This window comes from Bos indicus x Bos taurus, chromosome 3 (assembly GCF_003369695.1).
Source record: "Bos indicus x Bos taurus breed Angus x Brahman F1 hybrid chromosome 3, Bos_hybrid_MaternalHap_v2.0, whole genome shotgun sequence".
In the NCBI taxonomy this organism is placed as follows: domain Eukaryota; kingdom Metazoa; phylum Chordata; class Mammalia; order Artiodactyla; family Bovidae; genus Bos; species Bos indicus x Bos taurus.
Genome location: NC_040078.1, coordinates 79,529,460 through 79,553,554, shown reverse-complemented (window position 1 = coordinate 79,553,554; position 24,095 = coordinate 79,529,460). Strand labels below are relative to the sequence as shown.

Sequence of the window (24,095 nt, the reverse complement as noted above, 5' to 3'; positions counted from 1 at the left end):
ATTTATAATTGTCCCAAGTTGGAAACAACTTAGTGTTCTTAAAGGGATAAACAAACTATGGTACATCCATATAGCTGAACACTATTTGGCAACGAAAAGGAACTAGCTATGAATAAATGTATCATCTTGGCTAAACTCCAGAGACATTTTCTGAGTGAAAGAAGGTTGTCTCGAAGGCTCAGTTCTGTGTGATTTCATGTATATGACATTATTGAAAGGATGAAATTATAGTGGTGGAGAGTAGATGAGGGCTTGCCATCATTTAGGAGTGGGAAGAGAATATGACTATAAAGGTGCAGAATTGGAGGGATTTTTGGGGATGATAGAACTGCTCGGTATCTTGATTGTAGTCATAGTTACATGAATCTATACATATGCTAAAATTTACAGAACAATGCACCAAAAATGTTAATCATATTGTAGGATACATTTAAAAATAAAGGAAATAAAAGAGTAGCCAAAGGAACTTTACAGAAATATTTATTTTATTTAAAAGTCTTTGCTACAAGGCTCAGCATGCGTATGTAAATGTGTCTCCAGTCTTGAATTTTACATATGCTAATATTACAGTATTGATCATACAAAATATTTTTATGAAACTAAGTTTGAGTTATTTCTTAATACCAGAACTTCAAAGTTGGTCTTGATAGATGAAATTCTATTTTTAGATTATAAGTCCAAAAGTCATCATTAATAATATCACTAAGTTAAAAAAACTAATATGAACAGATTGAAAATTAAAAGAATGTGTAACAAATAAATAAAACTTGAAATTAAATGACCCAATGTTGATCCAACCCACTATTTTGGAAACATTTTCCATGTTTCTGTGTATTCTGTATCATTTTAAAACTCATACAATTAAAATAACAATTTAGGAAAATTTTGTTTAGCTTTCAAATATATGCTTAAACATGAAATGAATCCCTGGAAATTATTCTCTTTTTAAGAGCAGTGGAATGAATTTCACTTAATTTTCATGTTTGCGGTACTCTTTCTGTGATCTCTGTAGTGTCATAGCTATTTGGTCTTACAAAGATAATTATTTACATTTAAAAATTTAATCATAAAGATCTGAGTAGAAACAAATTAAAAAAATGAAAGAAACAATAGCAAAGATTAATAAAATTAAAAGCTAGTTCTTTGAGAAGATAAACTAAATTGACAAACCTTTCCAACTCATTAAGAAAAAAAGAGAGAAAAATCAAATCAATAAATTGAGAAATGAAAAAGGAGAGATTACAACAGACAATACAGAAATACAAAGGATTACAAGAGACTATTATGAACAACTATATGGCAATAAAATGAATAACCTGGAAGAAATGGAGATTCTTAGAAAAGTTCAATCTTCCAAGTTTGAAACAGGAAGAAATAGAAATTATGAACAACCCAATTACAAGCACTGAAACTGAAACTGTGATCAAAAATCTCCCCAAAAACAAAAGCCCAGGACCAGATGGCTTCACAGGAGAATTCTATCAAACATTTAGAGAAGAGCTAATGCCTATCCTTCTAAAACTCTTTCAAAAAATTGCAGAGGAAGGAACACTTCCAAACTCACCCTGATACCAAGATCAGACAAAGACAATACAAAGAAAGAAAATCACAGGCCAGTATCACTGATGTACATAGATGCAAAAATCCTCAACAAAATTTTAGCAAACAGAATTCAGCAACACATTAAAAAGTTCATATACCATGATCAAGTTGGATTTATTCCAGGAATGCAAGGATTCTTCAATATATGCAAATCAAAGTGATATACCATATTAACAAATTTAAAGATAAAAATCATATCTCATCTCAGTAGATGCAGAAAAAGCCTTTGACAAAATCCAGCACCCATTTATGATTAAAACTCTTCCAAAAACGGACATGGAAAGAACCAACCTCAACATAGTAAAGGCCATATATGATAAGCCTATGGCAAACATTATTCTCAATGGTGAAAAACTGAAAGCAATCCCCCTATGATCAGGAATAAGACAAGGGTGTCCACTTTCAGTTATTATTTATCATAGTTCTGGAAGTCCTAGCTACAGCAATTAGAGAAGAAAAAGAGATAAAAGGAATCCAGATCAGAAAAGAAGAAGTAAAATTCTCACTGTTTGCAGATGTCATTATACTCTACATAGAAAACCCTAAAAATAGTGTCAGAAAATTACTAGAGCCCATCAGTGAATTTAGCAAAGTTTCAGGATACAAAATCAATAAACAGAAATCACTTGAATTTCTATATACTAATGCTGAAAAATCAGAAAGAGAATTTAAGGAATCAATCCCATTCACCATTGCAACAAAAAGAATTAAATAGGAATAAACTTACTTGAGACAAAAGAGCTGTACACAGAAGATTATAAGACACTGATGAAAGAAATCAAAGATGACATAAATAGATGAAGAGATATTCCATATTCCTGGGTAGGAAGAATCAATATTGTGAAAATGACTATACTACCACCAAACACAATCTACAGATTCAATGCTATCCCTATCAAATTATCAATGGCATTTTTCACAGAACTAGAACAAAAAATTTCACAATTCATATGGAAACACAAAAGACCCCAAATAGCCAAAGCAGTCTTAAGAAGAATGGAGCTGGAGGAATCAATCTTCCTGACTTCAGATTATACTACAAAGCTACAGTCATCAAGACAGTATGGTACTGGCACAAAAACAGAAATATAGACCAATTGAACAAGATAGAAAGCCCAGAAATAAACCCATGCACCTATGGGTACCTTATTTTTGACAAAGGAGGCAAGAATATAGAATGGGGCAAAGACAGCTTCTTCAATAAATGGTGCTGGGAAAACTGGACAGCTACATGTAAAAGAATGAAATTAGAACAGTTCCTAACACCACAAAGATAAACTCAAAAAGGATTAAAGACCTAAATGTAAAACCAGAAACTATAAAACTATTAGAGGAAAACACAGGTAGAACACTCAATGACATATATCAAAGCAAGATCCTCTGTGACCCACCTCGTAGAGTAATGGAAATAAAAGTAAACAAGTGTGACCTGATTAAACTTAAAAGCTTTTGCACAGCAAAGGAAACTATAAGCAAGGTGAAAAGACAACCCTCAGAATGGGAGAAAATAATAGCAAATGAAACAACTGACAAAGGGTTAATTTCAAAAATATACAACTCAATGCCAGAAAAACAAATGACCCAATCAAAAGGTGCAAAAAAGACTTAAACAGACATTTCTCCAAAGAAGCTATACAGATGGCTAACAAACACATGAAAAGATGCTCAACTTTGCTCATTATTAGAGAAATGCAAATCAAAACTATAATGAGATATATCTCATACCAGTCAGAATGGCCATCATCAAAAAGTTTACAAACAATAAATTCTGGAGAGGGTGTGGAGAAAAGGGAGTGCTCTTGCACTTTGGGTGGGAATGTAAATTGATACAGCCACTATGGAAGACAGTATGGAGATTTCTTAAAAAACTAGGAATAAAACCACCATATGACCCAGCAATTCCACTCCAAGTCATATACCCTGAGGAAACCAAAGTTGAAAACGACACATGTATCCCATTTTTAATTGCAGCACTGTTTACAATAGCTAGAAAATGGAAGTAACCTAGATGTCCATTGACAGATGAATGGATAAAGAAGTTGTGGTACATATACATAATGAAATATTACTCAGCCATAAAAAGGAAAGTATTTGAATCAGTTCTGATGAGATGGAAGAACCTAGAACCTGTTATACAGAGTGAAGTGAGTCAGAAACAGAAAGATAAATATTTTATTCTAACACACATATACAGAATCTAGAAAAATGGTACTGAAGAATTTATTTACGGGGTAGCAATGGAGAAACAGACATAGAAAATAGACTTATGGACATGGGGAGGTGGGAGGAGAGGGTGAGACGTATGGAAAGGGTAACATGGAAACTTACATTACCATAAATAAAATAGATAGCCAACAGGAATTTGCTGTATGGCTCAGGAAACTCAAACAGGGGCTCTGTATCAACCCAGAGAGGTGGGATGGGGAGGAAGATGGCAGACAGTTTAAAAGGGAGGTGATATTTGTATACTTATGGGTGATTCATGTTGAGGTTTGACAGAAAACAGCAAAATTCTATAAAGCAATTATGCTTCAATAAAAAAATAAAAAGAAAAAATAAAAAAAATTAAACCATAAATTCATACTATACTATTTTTTTTTCTTACAGATTTCATAGAAGACTGCTGACAGGTTAGAAAGTAATGAAAAGATGAAAGCTTATTTTAGAGAAAGAGGTTTTCCCAATTGTGCCTTTGTTTTTTAACATATATGTCCCTAATAGTCTATTCATCTGTAATCACCCTTTTAGATAATTTGCTGACAGGTTAGTATTTTCTTTGGGAATTGGGGTACCCTGTTTTGATGCAGATTTTAAAACACCTACCACGGGAATAGTTTCTCTCCTCGCATTTATGTATCTGATTCATCCTTGTTAATATATCTTGATGTTAACAATGACCTAGGAAACAAAGAGAGGATCTTCCTTAGTGTTTTTGTCTGTACAGTCTTCCTTCACAGAATGTGCCTTGTGAAAGAAGCTCCATATTACTCTGTCAAAATCAAAATCAGTGTGAGGAGAGGGCATAGCAAATCTCTCCTACCTGTATACCACCTAATGGAAAGAAATTGCAAAGCATAGGTATTCTGCTTTTGCATTGCTGTGAAGATGTTAATAATGATAGCAGTAGTAATAATAATGTTTTAAAAAGCAAAAAATGCTAGTTAGAATGGCAAAACATAGTCAAACTTCTATGATTTAGGAAGTTCAATTTGGAATCCTGTGTTGATCAAGAACAAGAAGTTATAATATTGACTGGACTAGCTTTCAAGACAATAAGAAAAATATGAGACTAACAGGAGAACATGATTTGGGACACTATATTAGTTTTCAATTTATATTTTCAGCCAATAAATACAAATCGATCAGGATGAAATCACAGGCTCTGGCGATATAAACATAAATAGAATAGTACAGATCCTTAGAGAGCTCATAGGTTAGTTCAGGAGACAAATGAAAATATGTACTGTAATATACTATGAAACTGAGAGACGAATCCAGTGCTGGTGGAGTACAATTGGGGTGGAACAGTTGGCTCTGCCTATGAAAGTTGGAAAAGATTCCACTGAAGAGTTTTCATTTGAATTTAGCCTTAGTGGATAAGACATTCAGGCAGTGAAAACTTCATAGTATAATGCACAAAATCATGAAAGAGTTACTGCTTAATGCTGCTATCATTCTGGCTCTCATTTGAGAGAGAGATATTTTATCTTTCTTTTACCTACTGCCTTTTACCCCCACTTGTCTCATTCTGCACTGAGGAGATCATTGTTTTCTTCATCCAACAAATGTTTACTTAAATACCTACCATGTGGTCACTACACTTCTGAGTATTGGGATTATTCTTATTGTTGTTGTTCAGTCGTTCAGTCATATTTAACTCTTTGCAACTCCATGAACTGCAGCATGCCAGGCTTCCCTGTCCATCACCAACTCCGGGAGCTTACTCAAACTCATGTCCATTGAGTCAGTGATGCCATCCAACCATCTCATCCTCTGTCCCCCGCTTCCCCTCCTGCCCTCAATCTTTCCCAGCATAAGGGTCTTTTCCAATAAGTCAGCTGATCTTATGAAACTTTGAATTCTAAGGGGAGTAAATGATGGTAAATAAGTAATACAGGCAAATATTATGAAAACAAATGGAGCCAAATGGGGGAGATTGTAGTTTTAAATAGAGCGATAAGACAAGACATCCTCAAGCAAGTGATCTTTGGGCAAACGGTAGAAGAAGATGAAGGAACATGCTGTATAGATAAACATGCAAGAGGAAACTTTTGTGATATGTTCAGTGAACAGAAATGAGGCCAGTGAGGCTGCAGCAGAGAGAGCCAGGCGGAGAGTGGAAGGACATGAAGTTCAAGAGATACTGAGAGGAGAAGGGAGAAAGCCTAGTGCCTTCTAGGCCATTATGTGGGCTTCTGCTTTTATTCTTGAGCGTAATGTGGATCCATTGGAAGGTCTTTCTTTCTTGAGTAGGACTCTCTAAGAACCTTATGATACCATGCTCAAGCATCTAGAGTACAGGCTTCCCACCTCCTCCCTAGGATTCAGGTGATATTGCAAGTAGTACAAGAAGAACATCTTTCTGAAGCATCAGTTTACTAATGGTGTGTAATTAAATTGTATCATATGGATAAAAGTGAAACGTTGCTATCATCATATAAAGATAGCATGCTAGATAATTTCAGACTCCGGGACATTAGAACATGTGAACCTATACTTCTGGTAACATGCCTAGACCACCCAGGAGCTTGCATCCCCTCTTCTGTCTCATTAGGTATCTTCTGTTTTAAAAAACTTGATGTAGGATCAGCTCCTCAAGTGTTGTGCAGTTTTGTGCCTTGATGTTCTCATCTAAAATGAGCAATATAATGGGCATTTGATGTACAAAATTTATTGAGTATCCACTCTGTGCCAAAGTCTGTTCTATGTTCTAGAAATAGACAAGACTCAGCCCAGCCCTAAAGGACATCATAGTTTAATATCATGAGGAAGTCCAACAAGGATTTCAACCGCTCCTGTCTGATGTTATCTGTAATCAGGGTGAGATGAAATACTTTATTAAAAAATACTTAGAAAACTATCTGGCACCCAGGAGGTATGTAATAAATGTTAACTCTTTCTTTGTAATCTCTTAATTTTTAACAGTAGTCAGCTAATTGTTCTCTTCCAAGATAGCTAGACAACTATTTACATTCAGTTGAATGTTGTCTTTTCTTCAATCAAGTTAGAATTATTCTATAGTTCCATTTCTTCTGAGATAGAGCAGTTGGGAGGAGTTGCCATCTGTGGTAAGCTGGGTTTTCAGTTGAAAGAGGCTACAGTTGTTTCTTGGTATTCTGCTAAATGACAACAAAAATTCACTTACTAGCTTGTCCAACTGAAGGAAGAGCTTGTGTATCTTCAATTGAATAGAACCTAATGGCTGTGCTCAGATGGTGTGTTGTTTTTGAAAAACTGAATAGTGATATAAATTAAGATAAAATCAAAATAATTTAGTTGTAAATATTGATAGCCTTAAATCTATTTCTTTTTAAAAAGAAACTACTGAATAAACTGTGTTTTCAAATATCTAGCTTTGTATTTACAGTAAATGTGGATCATGTTATTTTGTGTTTGATATTATGTATACTATTATCACATGGAATCTAGTTTTGTGTTTTATAATGTATTTTAAAGAACACAAAACTAGATTTCTTGTGATAATAGTATACATAACAATATCAAACAGTTAAAAATTGGTTACTCAGTTCAGAGAAAATGTATTTCAAAGTTAACTTTTAAATCCTGAAAGGCATTGAATATTAAAAGAGTGTAATTATCATGTATACCTGTGGTGGATTCATTTCGATATTTGGCAAAACCAATACAATATTGTAAAGTTTAAAAATAAAATTAAAAAACAAAAAAAAAACAAAAAAAATAAAAAAAAATAATAATTTGGTTACAAAGCTGTTACCTTTAAAAGACATTTTAATAATGTTATAGTACTTGCACTATAAGTTTATTTTGTTTGGTTGAAATTAATTTGCTTCCCATTTCGATTTAATGAAAATCATGTTCAATTGATCCAAAATAGTTATAAATAATACTGATTGAGTGTTATGGGCCATATAACTCTATTCTGATCCATGAATGATACTTTATTATGATAATTCTTGACTCTTGTTGCTTTGTTAGGATGTGAATATCAGGAATTTCATTATTTAAAATTGAGACTAGCTGTAATTGGAATTCTCAAGAGCAATTATCTCTACATTAATAGACTCGCTTACTCATTTCTCCCTTTGAGGTGCCAAGGGCTAAGCATTACATGTAAATAGAAGAGTTTTCACTGTGGTTTTTAAACTCTTTTCTAGGCACTCAGAAGGGCACATCAATTTTATTTTCTTTTTCCTTGGCTTTTTCTGCTGTTTGGCTCTTTCTCTTGAAACAGTATTTTCTCTGCTGAACTATTGCAGGGTGCTATTTGCTTTTACTGTGCTTTTTGTTTTACATTTTCTTAGATAACTTCTGACCTAGATACCTTCTCCTGATGACTTCAGTAGTCATCTTGATTTCAATATTTAACACAATATCAAGTTTTTCTATAGCATATTGACTCTAGAAACAAACTTTCCTGCATGTGTCTGTAAACATGCATTTCCTTTTCTCAGAGGTAACTAAATTCAGACTTTAAAATAGTCTGTTAACTTTTAGGTTTTGTATTTCAATTAGCTGTCTTTGGTATTTGTAAATGTTATTTAAAGTAGGTAGAATTAATTGACTACCTTTTTTTTTCTTTCTTTTTTAAGTTATGAAAGAATGATAACACATTTCCAGAAGACTTGGCAAATACAGAACAAAGTTACATACAGTTCCATGATATATTACAATTATTTTTTAAGTAGGTAAATTGAGATTTTTAGTTGGAGTTTCTGTATGAAACTCTCAGAAGTTAATAGAATTAATCGACAGAAAGGTAGACAGAAAAGCACTTCTGACCCAACTCAACATAGAACTGGGGTCTCCCGCATTGCAGGCAGAGTCTTTACCAGCTGAGCTACCAGGGAAGCCCTAAATTTATACAATTTTTACAAAATAGAAGATTGCAAATTCTATTCAAGTTCCCACAAAGTATAAACCAGGAGACACTGGAGCATATCCGGGGACATAAAACAAGGTGTAAAAATTTCATGGTCTAAAAAGGTATTGAAATCAAAGAGTCTGTTCTCTTATTACTGTGGAATTATGTTAAAATCAATATCAAAAGGTATTTGAGAATAATTCTCATATTTTCAAGTGCAATATGACATTTACAAAGAGAAATATTTGACTTAGCCACTGAAAGCCTCAATAGAGTTAAAAGATTGAAAAACGCAAAAGGGAATGGTAGAGAAGCAGTACTTAAATGAGAAATTAATATCAAAATGAGAAACCAGTATCAGAGATACTTTAAAGATCCATGTATTTGGAAATTAAATGTCCACTTTTAAATTATGAGTGTATCTAAGAAGCTATAACAAGGAAAATTGGAAAAAGTGTGTAACTGCATAAAAACAAAAAGAGATTTATTAGAATTTGTTGCACACAGCTGAAGCTGCTCAGTGTATATCTTGAATAAGGTATGAAAACAAATAGTGGAGACTAGCATAAAATTTTGTGAAATTTGAACAAAATCTGTACTTTAGTTAATAATAATTCTGTATCACATGTTAATTTCCTGTTTTTTTTTTTTTTTTACAACATTGCTCAGTTACTTCAGTCATGTCCCACTCCTTGTGACCCTGTAGACTGTGGCCCGTCAGGCTCTTCTGTCCATGTGATTCTCCAGGCAAGAATATGGAGTGAGTTGTCATTTCCTCTGGGTCCTCCTGACCCAGGGATCGAACACTCATCTGTCACAGCTCCTGTGTTGCAGGCAGACTCTACCACTGAGCCACCGGAGAGCCTTTTTACAATATAGTATTTCTTTATATTCTCAAAATTGAATCAGAAGTTTCAAGCCTCATTCAAATTTTCTTTAAATCAACAAGTTATTAAGCTTTCTAGACTTTTAGCAATAATATTGGTGGAGTCATACAAGTAGAATCAAAATGTCATAAATTTTTTGGCGAGACAAAAAGTTATGTTTTCCTATGTGTGTATATATATATAAAATATGTAATATATATATATATATACACACAAAAACATTTTCTATGATCTTGATAAAGGCTTGAGAAAAAATAACAAGGAAAAAGAGATGGAGTATCGGAGAACATAAACTAAGTGAGTTTGTGAGAGAGCCCTGAGTAATTGGAAAACATAGCTCATTTAGTTATAAACTCATTTAGTTTATGAGAGAGCACTGAATATAAAATAAAAAAAGTGAAACAAGCTAGATAAAAGTAAAAGATCATCATATAGTCCAGTTGTTAGTTGTTTTTAAACATACTGTTCCTTAGAATCACATTTGGAGCTTGGGAGAAAAAAACACTACTGGGGCATTTGTACTTTTCAGAAAATCCCAAGATTATTCTAATGTGCATCTGGATTTTAAAAAGTGATTATGGGCTTTTCTATTAAATGGTTGTTTTAGTAATATAGAATCCTATTATTTTCTATTGACTAATCATGATACAATTAATAATAATTATTCATGATAAATGGATAATATTTACATAATCACAGTAGCCATGAAATTAAAAGACACTTACTCCTTGGAAGGAAAGTTATGACCAACCTGGATAGTATATTGAAGGGCAGAGATATTACTTAGCCGACAAAGGTCCGTTTTAGTCAAGGCTATAGTTTTTCCAGTGGTCACATATGGATGTGAGAGTTGGACTGTGAAGAAAGCTGAGCACTGAAGAATTAATGCTTTTGAACTGTGGTGTTGGAGAAGACTCTTGAGAGTCCCTTGGACTGCAAGGAGATCCAACCAGTCCATCCTAAAGGAGATCAGTCCTGGGTGTTCATTGGAAGGATTGATGCTGAAGCTGAAACTCCAATACTTTGGCCACCTGATGCGAAGAGTTGACTCATTGAAAAAGACCCTGATGCTGGGAGGGATTAGGGGCAGGAGGAGAAGGGGGCAACAGGGGATGAGATGGCTGGATGGCATCACTGACTCTATGGACATGAGTTTGAGTGAACTCCGGGAGTTGGTGATGGACAGGGAGGCCTGGTGTGCTGTTATTCACGGGATCTCAAAGACTTGGACACGACTGAGCAACTGAATTGAACTGAACTGAATCACAGTAGTGGGCTTCCCTGGTGGCTCAGACAATAAAGAATCCCCCTTCAATGCGAGGGACCTGGGTTTGATCCCTGGGTTGGGAAGATTCTCTGGAGGAGGGTATGGCAATGCACTGCAGTGTTCTTGCCTGGAGAATCCCCGTGGACAGAGGAGCCTGGTGGGCTGCAGTCTGTGGCATCGCAAACAATCAGACACAACTGAGCAACTAAGGACACACACAGGAATCACAGTAGTAAAAGATGTTTATCAGTTTTCACAGTCACTAGCCAGACAAAAAATAAAAGATAAATTGCAATTTTAAACCATAATGGAAATATAATTAACCTAAAAATATAAAATAAGTACATACAATTTGGGGGTTAAGTAGAGTGAGGTGGTAGGTGGAAGTGTTTACATGCACATGTTTTTATCCACCCAGTCAGTATATGTCTTGGTTGGTGCATTTAATCCATTTGCATTTATAGTAATTATTGATATGTATGATCCTATTAAAGGTGGGAGGAGAAGGGGACAACAGAAGATGAGATGGTTGGATGGCATCACCAGTGCAATGAACATGAATTTGAGTAGGCTCCGGGAGTTGGTGATGGACAGGGAAGCCTGATGTGCTGCAGTCCATGGGGTTGCAGAGTAGGACATGACCAAGTGACTGAACTGAACTGATGATTCTATTACCATATTCTGAATTGTTCTGGGCCTTTTTTTTTTTTTTTTTTAGGTCTCTTCCTTCTCTTGTGTTTCCTGCCTGGAGAAGTTCCTTTAGCATTTGTTGTAGAGCTGGTTTGATGGTGCTGAATTCTCTTAATTTTTGCTTGTCTGTAAAACTTTTGGTTTCTCTGTCAAATCTGAATGAGATTCTTTCTGGGTAGAGTATTCTTGGTTGTAGCTTCTTCCCTTTAATTACTTTAAATATATCATGCCATTCCCTACTTCTTGTAGAGTTTCTGTTGAGAAATCAGCTGATAACCTTATGGGAGTTCCTGTGTATGTTATTTGTTGTTTTTCCCTTGGTGCTTTTAATAATTTGTCTTTTATTTTTTGTCATTTTGATTACTATGTGTCTTGATGTGTTTCACCTTGGGTTTATCCTGCTTGGGACTCTCTGTGTTTCCTGGACTCAGTTGACTATTTCCTTTCCCACGTTAAGGAACTTTTCAGCCATTATCACTTCCAATATTTTCTGGGGTCCTTTCCCTCTCTCTTCTCCTTCTGGTACTCCAATAATGTGAAAGTGGTGTGATTAATGTTGTTCCAGAGGTTCTCTGAGGCCATCTTCATTTTTTTTTTTCACTCTTTTTTCTATATTCTGTTTTGTGGCATTGATTTCCACCATTCTGTTTTTCAGATCACTTAGCTGTTCCGCTGCCTCAGTTATTCAGCTATTTATTCCTTCTAGTGTGTTGTTCATCTCTGTTTGTTCTTTAGTTCTTCTAGGTGTTTGGTAAACATTTCTTACATCTTCTCCTTTCCATTTCTGAGATCCTGGATCATCTCCAATATCATTATTCTGAATTCTTTTCCTGGAAGGTTGCTATCTCCGCTTCATGTAGTTGTTTTTCTGGAGTTTTATCTTGTCCTTTTATCTGGGATTTAATCTTCTGCCTTTTCATTTTTATTAACTTCATGTGATGTGGTTTTCATTCTGGAGGTTGCAGGATTGTAGTTCTTCTTGATTCTTTTGTCTGCCCTCTGGTGGATGAGGCTAAGAGGCTTGTGTAAGCTTCCTAATGGGACGGACTGGTGGTGGGAAAAACTGGGCCTTGCTCAGGTAGGCAGGGCTATGTTCAGTAAAACTTTAATCAAATTGTCTGCTGGTGGGTGGGGCTGTGTTCTCTCTCTATTAGTTGTTTGGCCTGAGCCAATCCAGCCGTGGAGTCTACCGGCTGTATGGTAGGGTTAATGGTGACCTTAGAGCTTCTCTGGTGGTTCAGAGGTTAAAGCGTCTGCCTGCAATGCCGGAGATCTGGGTTCGATCCCTGGGTTGTGAAGATCCCCTAGAGAAGGAAATGGCAACCCACTCCAGTATTCCTGCCTGGAAAATCCCATGGACTGAGGAGCCTGGTAGGCTACATGTGTCCATGGGGTCACAGAGTTGGACACGACTGAGCAACTTCACTTTCACTTTCTCTTTTCAAGAGAGCCCCTATCCCTGTGGCAAGCCATGGCCAACCCATGCCTCCACCAGAGACTCCAACACTAGCAGCTAGGTTTGGTTTAGTCTTGTGTGAAGTCACTGCCCCTTTCCCCTGTGTCCTGGTACATGCAAGATTTTGTTTGTGTTTTCTAAGAGTGGAGTCTGTTTCCCCCAGTTCTGTGAAAGCCCTGTAATCAAATCCTGCTTCCCTTCAAAGTCAGATTCCCTGCAGGTTCCCAGTCCTTTTGCTGGATCCCCAGACTGGGAAGTCTGACATGGGGCTCAGAACCTGCACAACAGAGGGAGAACTTCTTTGGTACTACTGTTCTCCAGTTTGTGGGTTGCCCACCCAGTGGTATAAGATTTGATTTTATCATGATTGCACCCCGCCTACCATCACATTGTGACTTCTCCTTTGTCTTTGGACATCTTTTTTTTTGGTGGATTCCAGAGTCCTGTTGATAGCTAATCAATAGCTAGTTGCAATTTTGGTCTTGACTTTACATAGTTTTGAAAATCTTTCTTTTAGGATGATTCTTAAAATTTCTTTAACTAGTACATTGATTGTCATGGTATGAAAAGTGAAAGAATAATGTGAAATGTCACATAATGTTACATAAGTTGACAATAAGAATTAGAAAGTAATTGTAATTCTACCACTATTCTTCTTTGGTATGTTTATGTCAACATTTCCTCATCTGAATCCCAGTTCACATACAGCTAAATCTGGGTTGTGAAATTTGCTATAATTTGGGGAGAGGTAAAAATCCCTGAAATGCTTATTGTGTTTTGGCAGCCTTTAAAAGTGAATAAGAGAAAGACTTCAAATTGCTAATTCATTTTTTTGCAAATAAGTCACTCTGAATATTGGCAGTATCACATATTCCAGTTTTATATCCCATTATTGTTGGGAAAAGTTTGACTTTGTTTTCATAATGAAGTAAATAATAGATAGTTTTAACTACATTTTTCTCCCATAATATTACTAGACATTACTAACAATTCATTCTCAAATAGAGCAGTTAAAATATCTTCAAATCTATAAAGTGCATGTGCTAGGGCTTAGCAGGACAAAATGACTATGTTAACCTCTCTTATAATGGAAGAACACTCAATTGGGAATCAGAAGGCCTGGGTTTTAGCTTTTCCTCTAATATCAACTACAAAAAAGGACTTTGGACAAGTCGTTGACAGTTTCTAAGTCTGTGTCCTGGTCTTTAAAATGAGGAGCCAAACAAGGTGATTACTGGGATTCACTCAAATTTTGAAATTTCATGACTTTGCTTTTGTTCAATAATATACTTTTACTATATTATTGCAATACTGATATCTTTCCAAGGCAGTACCTATAAGCTAGGAGTTTAAATCCTTCCTGTTAAGTTTAAACCATTTCCCCAAGGGCTGGAGTGGGACTTATTTTTTCCTGTGCACAGGTCATAGTCTGTTCTTATTCAGCTTTTAGATATTTAACCAGAGTATTTGACACATATAAATGATTTTATTATAAAGGTGAAATTTCTCACACATTAGAGAAAAATTAAATTTCTTGCTTTCTCCCTGAAGTCTTGCTGTGAATCATTCCTCAACTGTCACTCTCGCTGGCTAGCCCTAATTCTGCCTTGTCAAATTTGGGTGAGATCAGGCTGGCCTGGTAGTAAGTGTTGCCGGTACAGAGTTTCATAGCATCTGTGTACTTAAGCACCACACTAGTCTTTTCACTTCTTTTAAAGTGTAGAAGCTGCATGCCAGTATATTTCTAAATGAAATTTCAGGTTGCAATGATCTGCTATGGAATTTGAGACATTTTGGGGGGCTCCCCTACCCATATGTCTCATTATGCCTTGTGAACCAAGTACACACACACTAGCAAGTTAAGATACCCACACACAGACACTATTGTTTACATCTACCCATATGTGTGTGTGCACACACATGTGTGCATGATGCTTGACTTTGGACCCTGCACTTATAATGGGGAGCATTCATTTCTCCTGGTTGTTACCTTCATTTCCATTCTAGACAACTTTGCCTTTTGGAAGTGACTTTACATCTAACAGAGAGTGGCTGTTGTGGGTACCTCAGGGACAATGAACTTAAGCAGAAGAATGAAGGTAATTTTTATTGGATTAAAGATTAGTCTTTAAATTCCTTAGGGGAATGAACCAAATCTAATGTTTTTCTGTTATGTTTCCAAACCTAATGTTTTCCTGACTCTTTTTATATTGTAGTTTTATATCTTCTGGAGAGGAGAGAGGGGAAAAAAAGCTTTAGCAAATCAGTTCTTTCATTCAGAAATGGAATTTGGAGGGGTCTGTTTTAGCTAGGCTCTTTGACAGTGTCTGATTTAATGTTTTTGCTGATGATGCGAGTGGCTTCGCAAATGTGAAAATCTGGGTGATGGAGGGTGTTGTTGAGGGGGAAACAGAGTGCGGTTGTTTAAATAGTCCTGGGCCAATAAGTGTTTGGTGGGTGGAGTTACTGTTGTATGCATTACAGAGAAAGATAATTCTGAATGAAGACTTTAACATCACACATGCTGGCTGGGCTCTGGTTCTGTGCTTTGTGCAAACAAAAATGAGTGACTCAGTGACTAGGTTTTGCTTACTATCCATTAGTGGATGCGGCGTGTTTGAAAAGATTTCTTTAAAAAAAAATGCATGTAAAGGATTTATCAGAAGCCCTCATGAATATTTCATGAGTTGATATATTCAGCTGAATGAATTCAGCGAGTGTCAGTGTGTAGCTTGCAGACAAACCTCATCCACAAGGAGGCTACTGACATAGGAAGCACTTTGGCTCATTTTCAGAAGCAAAGCCAGGCTGATAAAGCTCCTTGTGACAGGCTGACTTGCCATTCTTCGATTATGCTGCTCCTGCTCTAAGCAGCTCCTACTTTGGAGCCACAGCTTCCTAAATTAAACTGGGAACAGTTTGCAGACTTACCAGCCTCCTAACCTGCAGCTGTGTCTCTGCTATGTTTGACATTTTTGTTTTGGATGGTGAAAGCCAGCACTCCATATAAGACATGACAGCAAAAGATTCTTCAAAAGAACTTACTGCCTCTGAATCTGAGGTTTGCATAAAGACATTCAAGGAGCAAATGCACTTAGAGCTTGAGCTTCCGAGACTACCGGCAAACAGACCTACATCTCCTAAAATTTCTCCACGCAGTTCGCCAAGGAACTCACCATGCTTTTTCAGAAAGTTGCTGGTGAATAAAAGCATTCGGCAGCGTCGTCGCTTCACTGTGGCTCATACATGGTAAGAAGGGATTCGGTGGTGTTTGGAGTGCTTTTGACTAGCAACAGTGATTTAGAAATGTAGCAAATGGAATATTTGAATTTTGTTCATAATCCAGTCCTCAAGTGTGAGGTGAGTGGAGAGCAGGTCCGCTGAAGAATACATAGTGCTCTGTGTGTTCATGTCACTGTGCCTAGCTGTTTCCAGATAAAAAAGGCTCTCACTGGAGAGAGTCTTTAAAATTACTGCTTATAAAAAACACCTAGCTAGTTCTAGGGCAACTGAGTATTGAAGGAGTTTTAAAATTCAGTTTTTAATCTCTGTGGAGGTGACTGGTGACTTTTTGTGTGTGTTTTTGTGTTGATGTTGATGAGTTTTTCTGATAGTATATTTTTGGTACAAAAATAAATGATTCAATCTTGGATTTGTTTCTTAAAACAATGTATAAAGTCAAACTTAATTTATGGCGTTGCCGTATTGTAGTATGTCAACTAGTGATTTTGATTTATTGCCTCTGTCTTTACACTTGTTAAATAAAGGGAAAACTAAATTCCCACTTCTGAAATTATGTGATTAATTAATTTAATGTATGATTCAAATTGCTGTTATCTTTGAGATTCTTATTGTAAAAAAAGTGACTTAAAATTTGTAGATAATAATAAATAAACTCCCAATTTACTTGGGAATGCCAAGTAAATAAATCCAAGAGCCCTCTATAAAAACTGTACTGAGCCTTTAATATATATAATATGCTATATACAACAGAGTAGTTTCCTTAAATCAGTATAATAACAAAATACAAGAGAAAGTACAAAAGAAATTGAACTTTAATTGCAAAAGCTAGGCTTTTTCAGATTTCTTTGAATATTATACTTTCTTTCAGATTAAAATACCCTTCAAAATTGGGTACCTATAATTTTTATTTAATAGGGACCTTAGCAGTGAAGGGAGCTATTACCTCTTAAGGATAATTCTAACACACTGATTTTGTCTGCATCTTAGATTGCCAACCAACATTATAAACTGAGGAGATCCTGTTTTTTAAAATTATTATTTACTTGAACTCTGTTTTTTACTCATCTGAAGTGTTTGTCTGCCTGATCTACTGCACAGTATATTGGGAAATTCAAGTTACCCCTAGAAATATGTAGCTTGCCTTTGATAGACACCACATGTTAAGGCCAGTATTCATGCTTTACTTAGCTAAAAATGATATGGTTATTTTTGTTTTCTGAGAATGCAATGTTGTTGACTTAATTGCTTTATTGGCAAACTTTTTTTTTGATCACCTTTCTGATGAGTTAAATCTTATTATTCAATTATAATCTCATACTTGTAGAGTACATGTGAGTAATTTTCTCAAAACCGACCAATGGTAGCATTTGTACAAAGAGAAGATTTATATGTAAGGATGTACTGCTTTGAAGAAGTCCTCTCTCATGATTTACCCCACCCCTAAAGTGTATGTATTTTCATATAGTTTGCTAAGTAGTATAACTGAATAGGAGAAAGGTATATAGTTATATTGCTAATTAGTTCTCATAAAAGGAATAAAGGTGAAAAACATACAATTAATTGACTCATGTTTTACTAATTGGTTAATATTAAACCATTATTTTGACTAGACAGACATTTAATTTTAACTAACTGATTCTCAGATAATGGTGAATCTTCATAAAACCTTGGTAATATTATTTCTTTATTATAGAGTTCCTGAATATAATAACATGACCTTTCTTTTACTTAGAATAGATTTTGGATGTAGCAGGAAGGTAGAGCTATAAATACTGATTTTGTTTTCAAAATAACCCAAAGTTTAAAATGACTAAAGAGCCAGTTTCACTCTTGCATTATACAAATTTTCTTGCAGCAAATTACAAAAAGAACAATTAAATGGTATTTGAGATAACTTATGCTATTAAAGTGATCTTCTTCTAGCTGAGTTAAAACAGAAATTTCCACAAATTGCCAAAAATAAAAAAAAAGCCCATATGACTTTAATATGATGTATCATAAGTTTAAAGAATCCATTAATCATCAAACTTACAAAATAACTTTAGTTTGACAATGATTCATTTTCACCCATTTTTACCTCCCAGCTCACACACTCTTCTTGTATTTCTTAGTAAAGGTATATCATAGTTTCTTTTAACTTCTTATTAAGTCTCTATTTATGTTTATTTTTTTCTCAGTGCATATTTAATATTTTTCAAATTTTTTTTTCATGGAGCATTCAATGAAATTTTCTTTTCATAAAATACAAACATATGTATTTGAATGACTTTTTCACTAACCTTAAAAATTATGTACTCCTTTTTTAAAAGCATCATATGTAATTTACATGAGGAAATAAGAGCATAAGTACTTTATTTTTGCCTCTTTGTCATGATGAAATGTAACCATTCTTTTCATGATCAACAATTAGTATTTTCCAAACCATGCATTTAAGTTAGTAATTCCAGGATATGCACTTAGAAGTCTCTAAAAACATGTTATTACTTTACAGTAGACAGTAGACATCTTTTAAAAAGACTGGATTGTTTTGATCCCAGCATTGAAATTAAAGTAATTTTCATGATGAGCTAAACAATGCAGAGGATGCAGTTTATATCTAAACCCACTGAACAGTTTTTTTTTTATCTTCAGTTATTTGTAGATTTCATATTTTTTTCAGATGAATGTATAGTTCTTATTTTGAAAACCCAAGTTATGAAGTGTGGGTTAATGGCAGAAGATTTAAGAAACACTTATGAAATACTGACTCTGTGATTCTTTTTAAAATATCTGAACAAAGATAAATATTCAGTGTCTTTTCACTAATCAGAGTATTGATGCAGTCCTAAATCTGGAAGGAATCTGGGTGATTTATCTAGTTGCTTTCTTTTACTCTTGGGCAGGACCAGTTACTCCATCTTTGACACATGGGAATCTAGCCTATTTTTAAGACTGGAAAAAAAGTTCTAGAACCTCACTTAGTACACAGTCTTACTACTTAATAGTCCTGGTATTGAAAATTATATTGGTCTTCAATGGATATTAAGAAAAAACTTATGATTACTTGCATGAAAATGAAGATCATTATTAACCAGTCCTAGGATTTTTTTTTCTCTCAACATATATAATTGAGCTCTGCTGTGAGCAAGAAAAGAAAAAAATGCTGATTCGATCTATGTGGATTCCAACATCACCTATACTTTCGGTTCTTTACTAGGATGTTCACACGTATTATCTCATTTAAGTTTTATTAGGAGAATAGGAATACTCTAATATTACATGCTGCATTTATAAAAATGTTCTGAATTGCTTTAGTTTCTTCCAAGTATTTATATTCCCTTACTTATTATTTGACTGTGTACCATTATCCCAAATTTCTAAATTCTCCTTTGAATTCTGAAACCCAAAAGTGGACACTTAAATCCATGTTAGTTGATATGAGACAATATAGATTTTTTAAAAATTTGTCCTACACTTCAAAGCATCAATGGAATGTCAAGCATTGGTAGGGAGAAGGGAAAATTCATCCCTAACCCCAAATCAGGGGTGGAAACTCCTGAGACATAACCTTATCCTCCTTGTCTTATGTGGTCTGCTTGTTCTTATTTTTTTTTTTTCAAATTTGAACTTTTTATTTAGTATCAGGATATAACAATTAACAATGTTGTGTGGCCTGCTTGCTCTAGACTTACACTTGCCACCTGTAGCTTTGTCAGCCTTCTCTCCTTTGCTCATGTTCCAACCTCAGTTATCAGTTCTCCTACATCATCAGCAGCGTGATGCTCTCTGATGGAAGCTACTGGTGATGGTCCTGAATGCATTTCAGGCCTAACACACTGCTCTTGAAGAGCAAGTGCATTGGTGAACACCACCACTCTCTGTCTGTCTGTCCATGCTTGCATGTGGGATATGCTTCACAGAGGACAGTATACTTTCAGAGTTAGTATTAGAAAGAAGACTTGTTTTTGTTTTTTTTCCAATTCCCCATTTAGTTCTACCTAGACCTTGGAAATATTTCCTCATTTTTATGAAAGTTCATGAAATATAAACTTTTGTGCCTAATATTTGACCACAAAAGTATGAAAAGAGATAGTTCATACTCTGAAGGAACTTGCTTACACCTGAAAAGACAAAGCTAGAATAACTGGAGAAGAGTGAAAAGAAAATGTTTAATAGTACACGTTTAACCTTTCTCTAAAGCTTTGGGCACATTTACTGCCTTATACAATTTAGTCCTAGTTTGTGAGCTAAATCTAAATCTGTGCCTTGTGTTATTTCTTATATTTCCTGAATTATTTCCTAGCAGTATGGAAAATTTTTGAAAAATATCTGTGCCTTTAAGTACTCACTGATTGAACATTTGATTGAACAGAACATTTGTTGAGAGCCTACCATGCTCTGGGTGCCACTCTGGGAGAGAGTCCTCACCTTCAGAGAATGCTCGTGCCCCATGGAAGACAAACGTAGGCATTAAGAATTAATCAATGGTATGTGTATAATGCTAATGAAGAATGACACTCAACTTGTAAGAGCACAAGAAGAGATAAATACTGCTAGAGAGTGAGTCAGTGTGTTAGGGAAGGTTTGGAGAGGAGATGACATTTGTGTGGGGTCTTGAAGAATGATTAGGAGTTTTTCAGAAGAGTGGGCAGAAAGGGCAATTTCTTTGGCCAAAGTGACAATAATAAAATTCTATCAACCAGTAACAATAATAATAACTCACATTTATTTTGTACTTAGAATGCATCTGACGTTATTTTAAATTATTTACTTATTTTTGTGCCATGATATATGGTAAAAACCATTGCAATATTACAAAGTAATGATCCACCAATTAAAATAAATAAATAAATAAACAAAACAAGCAAAAACATCCAGGTTATGTACTGATATTTCCATTTTATTGGAAAGGGAATGAAGCATAGGGAGGACTAGTTATTTGCCTAAGAGTACACGGCAAGTAAGGGGCTGAGTTGGGATTTAACTCAGAGGATGGTGGAAAGTGAATAAAGTTCATTGGAGTTATAGCCTTAGGTGCAAGGTTGGAGTGGGCCTGGAGAATCCCGGGGGCTGGGGAGCCTGGTGGGATTACGTCTTTGGGGTCACACAGAGTCGGACATGAGTCAAGTGAGTTAGCAGCAGCAGCAGCAAGATGGGAGAAGTGACTCAGCAGCAGCAGCAGCAAGGTGGGAGAGAGGAAGTCAGACTCTTCCTGGAGATTGGAGTCACACTCTAGGGCTTCCAGTATTGTGAACAGACTTGGGGATTTATCCCATCATCAGCAGAGAGCCACTGCAAGGCTATGAGAAGGGGGTTGCCTTAAATAGCTTTTACTTTGGAAAGGTCTTTGCAGGCATTGTGGAGAATGGATTGGAAGGTGAGAGGATTTAGAAGCCTGGGGTAAAGGGAGAATGTTCATTTGAGAGATAATGACTTCTAATTATTGTGTATGTTCCATAGCATCAAAACTATGCTTATAACATTCTTTATGACTTAACAAATTATGGTTTATGGAAACTGGGAAGAAAAGTATGTAAATTCTGTATGCCTTGCATTTATCACCTCCAGCATGGTGCTATGCATAGTTCTAGTTAATGCACTACTTCCAAATGCATCAAAGAATCTTAGCAAACGTGCTAGGGAGGATGACTGCATCCAGGGAAAACCGATTAGCTCAGTCCAAATTTATTAGAGGTGCTTTTTGTTGTGTTTGTGTATAATCCTGGTGAGTTTTTTTTATAGAAATTATCTATGTCTGCCATCTGATCTCAGTGCCAGTGGAAATCTATGCCTCATAGCCCTATTCTATTGCTTAATCAGGGCAACTGTTTTCTCAGTAATGCAAGTCTGTAAATGGTGTTTTTCTGGCCTTTTAGTGTGTACAAGTCTTCAATATATTGGATTTTAAAAATACTTACTGGAGAAAGGGCTTTGAAAGTAGTGATGACAAACCCCCTGCCGGGAGACACATTGGAAGGTGACCCAGCAGGTGTGCCAACTGCCCAACTGCTAAAGTTTAAGTTCTTTTGTGAAATTCCATTTGCTTTCTTTTCCCATTCTTCCTCCTTTCGGTGACTCCCAGTTTTTAATCCTTGGATATTTATTGTGCTTCCTTCTGGAGCATCACTGTCAAGTCACCTGCAACATTATACTTGTAGTATTTAAATGATTCCCAGAAAAGTATCTAAAATGCTTGCCATGGTTCACAAGGCATTACATTTTCTGGCTCCAGAATACCTGTGACCTCATCTCTGATTCCCCAGCCATGTTAGGCTCTTTTCTGTTTTTCAACAAACCTTATATGTTTCTACTTTCGGGCCTTTGTTTGATGTTGCTTCTGCCTGGAAGTCTAGTTCCCTAGATGTTGACGTGGTTCACTATCTCACTTCCATCCAGGTTTCTACTCAAACCTCACTTGGTAGAGAGGCTTCTGCTGACCCCTTCATCTAAAAAAAGCACTGTTTGCTTTCTTGTCCCCTGTTTTGCTTTCTTTATCTTCTTGGGTGTTATTACCTGGAAATATATTGCTAGAAAAGACACACTTGTTTGTATGTCGTTTTTCTCTTCTATTGTCTACCAATCTAGCAAAATTGCATGACAGCAGAGATTCTGTCTTGTTTACTGTATCCTGGGCACCTGAAGAAAGGCTGGTGCTTAGTATATATTTGATGAAAAAATAAAAGAAAAAATGAATATAAGTCCCTATGTCCTATTTTTTTTTATTCTTCTAGCACTTTCCCTTTAGCTTATTATGAAGGAAGAGAAAAGGAAAGTTAGTTGATACTCTATAAGCGCCCTTACTTCATCCATCTCTTAGTAGTTGTTTCCCTTTTTGCTGGTAGGGCTACTCTAACTTGCTTTCTGTTTTGTGTTCTGTAATACTGTAGGTACAAGTTTAATCATGATATCTCACTAGAGGCTAGGTGTTTTACATGGTAGCCTATTTAATTAAGCCACTGTGTACAAACCACACTACCTAGCCTGTAGTGCTGTAAAGTAAATATTTGTCTGTAGCACTGTACAATTATTATTTGCTTATTCTTCATGCATCAAACAGCACATCAAATAGTTGGTGTTTCAGCTTAGGAAAGCTCTCCATATCTCTTATTAACTATCTGAGTGGAAGCATCATAGAGACAAACCTATTTGTTGTTTGGCCTTTTAAATATCTGCATATTATTTGTTAGAATGCTTCATTATTGATCATTTTCTACTAATGCAGCATCTAAAAAATATTAAGCTTTCTGAGCTTTTGATAGAATTTTCCTGGGGAACTTGGAAGAAAGAGTCCATTCCTTGCAGAGTAAGGAAATAGTGAATTAATAACCATTGTATTCTAGAAAAGACATCCTCAGGAGCAAAAATTTTCACTTGGTTCTGTTTCATTTTTTTCTGGACTGAGAGGTTGGGACCTCTGTCACTCCTAGTAATTTGTTTGACAGAGATATGTTTGAATCCCACTGTGTACTTTAAGTTTAAAAAATAGAAGTGATTTGTTGACCTTCTCAAATTGCTTGAAGTTCTTCTTGCTAGAACTTAGACATTTTGTCTTATAGGGAGAATATGAATGACTGCTTCTCTCGACCTTTTGTGGAAAAGAACACTCGTCACTAGGCACGCTCTCCTGACAGACAGCGTATCCCCTCCTTCACCCTATAGCCTCACAATGTCAACTTCAGCAAATAACGCAGATTGTAAATAAAGGAGGAGGAGGTAATACGGCTTTCAGAAAAACTGCTTTCAAACTGTGTTTTGTGAAGCATTAGTGTTCTAGGACCCATTTTGGGAATTCCTTGAAAAATAAGATAGTGATGATCTTTTTGCTGATCCTGGGCCCAAACAAAGAAACACGGATGAATCTGGGGGAATTTCGGGAAATTTGGGGGAGTACAGATTCCATAATCTCCA

General features: G+C 35.6%; 1 protein-coding gene across 2 annotated transcripts in view; it reads left to right on the top strand.

Moving 5' to 3' along the window:
• PDE4B (phosphodiesterase 4B) overlaps positions 1-24,095 on the top strand; it is a 538,741-nt gene that overhangs the window by 73,375 nt on the left and 441,271 nt on the right. The window contains exon 1 of one of the 2 annotated variants that reach the window (XM_027536997.1): positions 15,698-16,214. The exons of the other annotated variant lie outside the window; for it this stretch is intronic. Within the exon in view, the coding sequence (XP_027392798.1) occupies positions 15,979-16,214 (236 nt within the window). The 5' untranslated portion in view covers positions 15,698-15,978. Of the gene's footprint in view, positions 1-15,697; positions 16,215-24,095 lie in introns of those variants that run through there. 2 annotated transcript variants of the gene reach the window in all.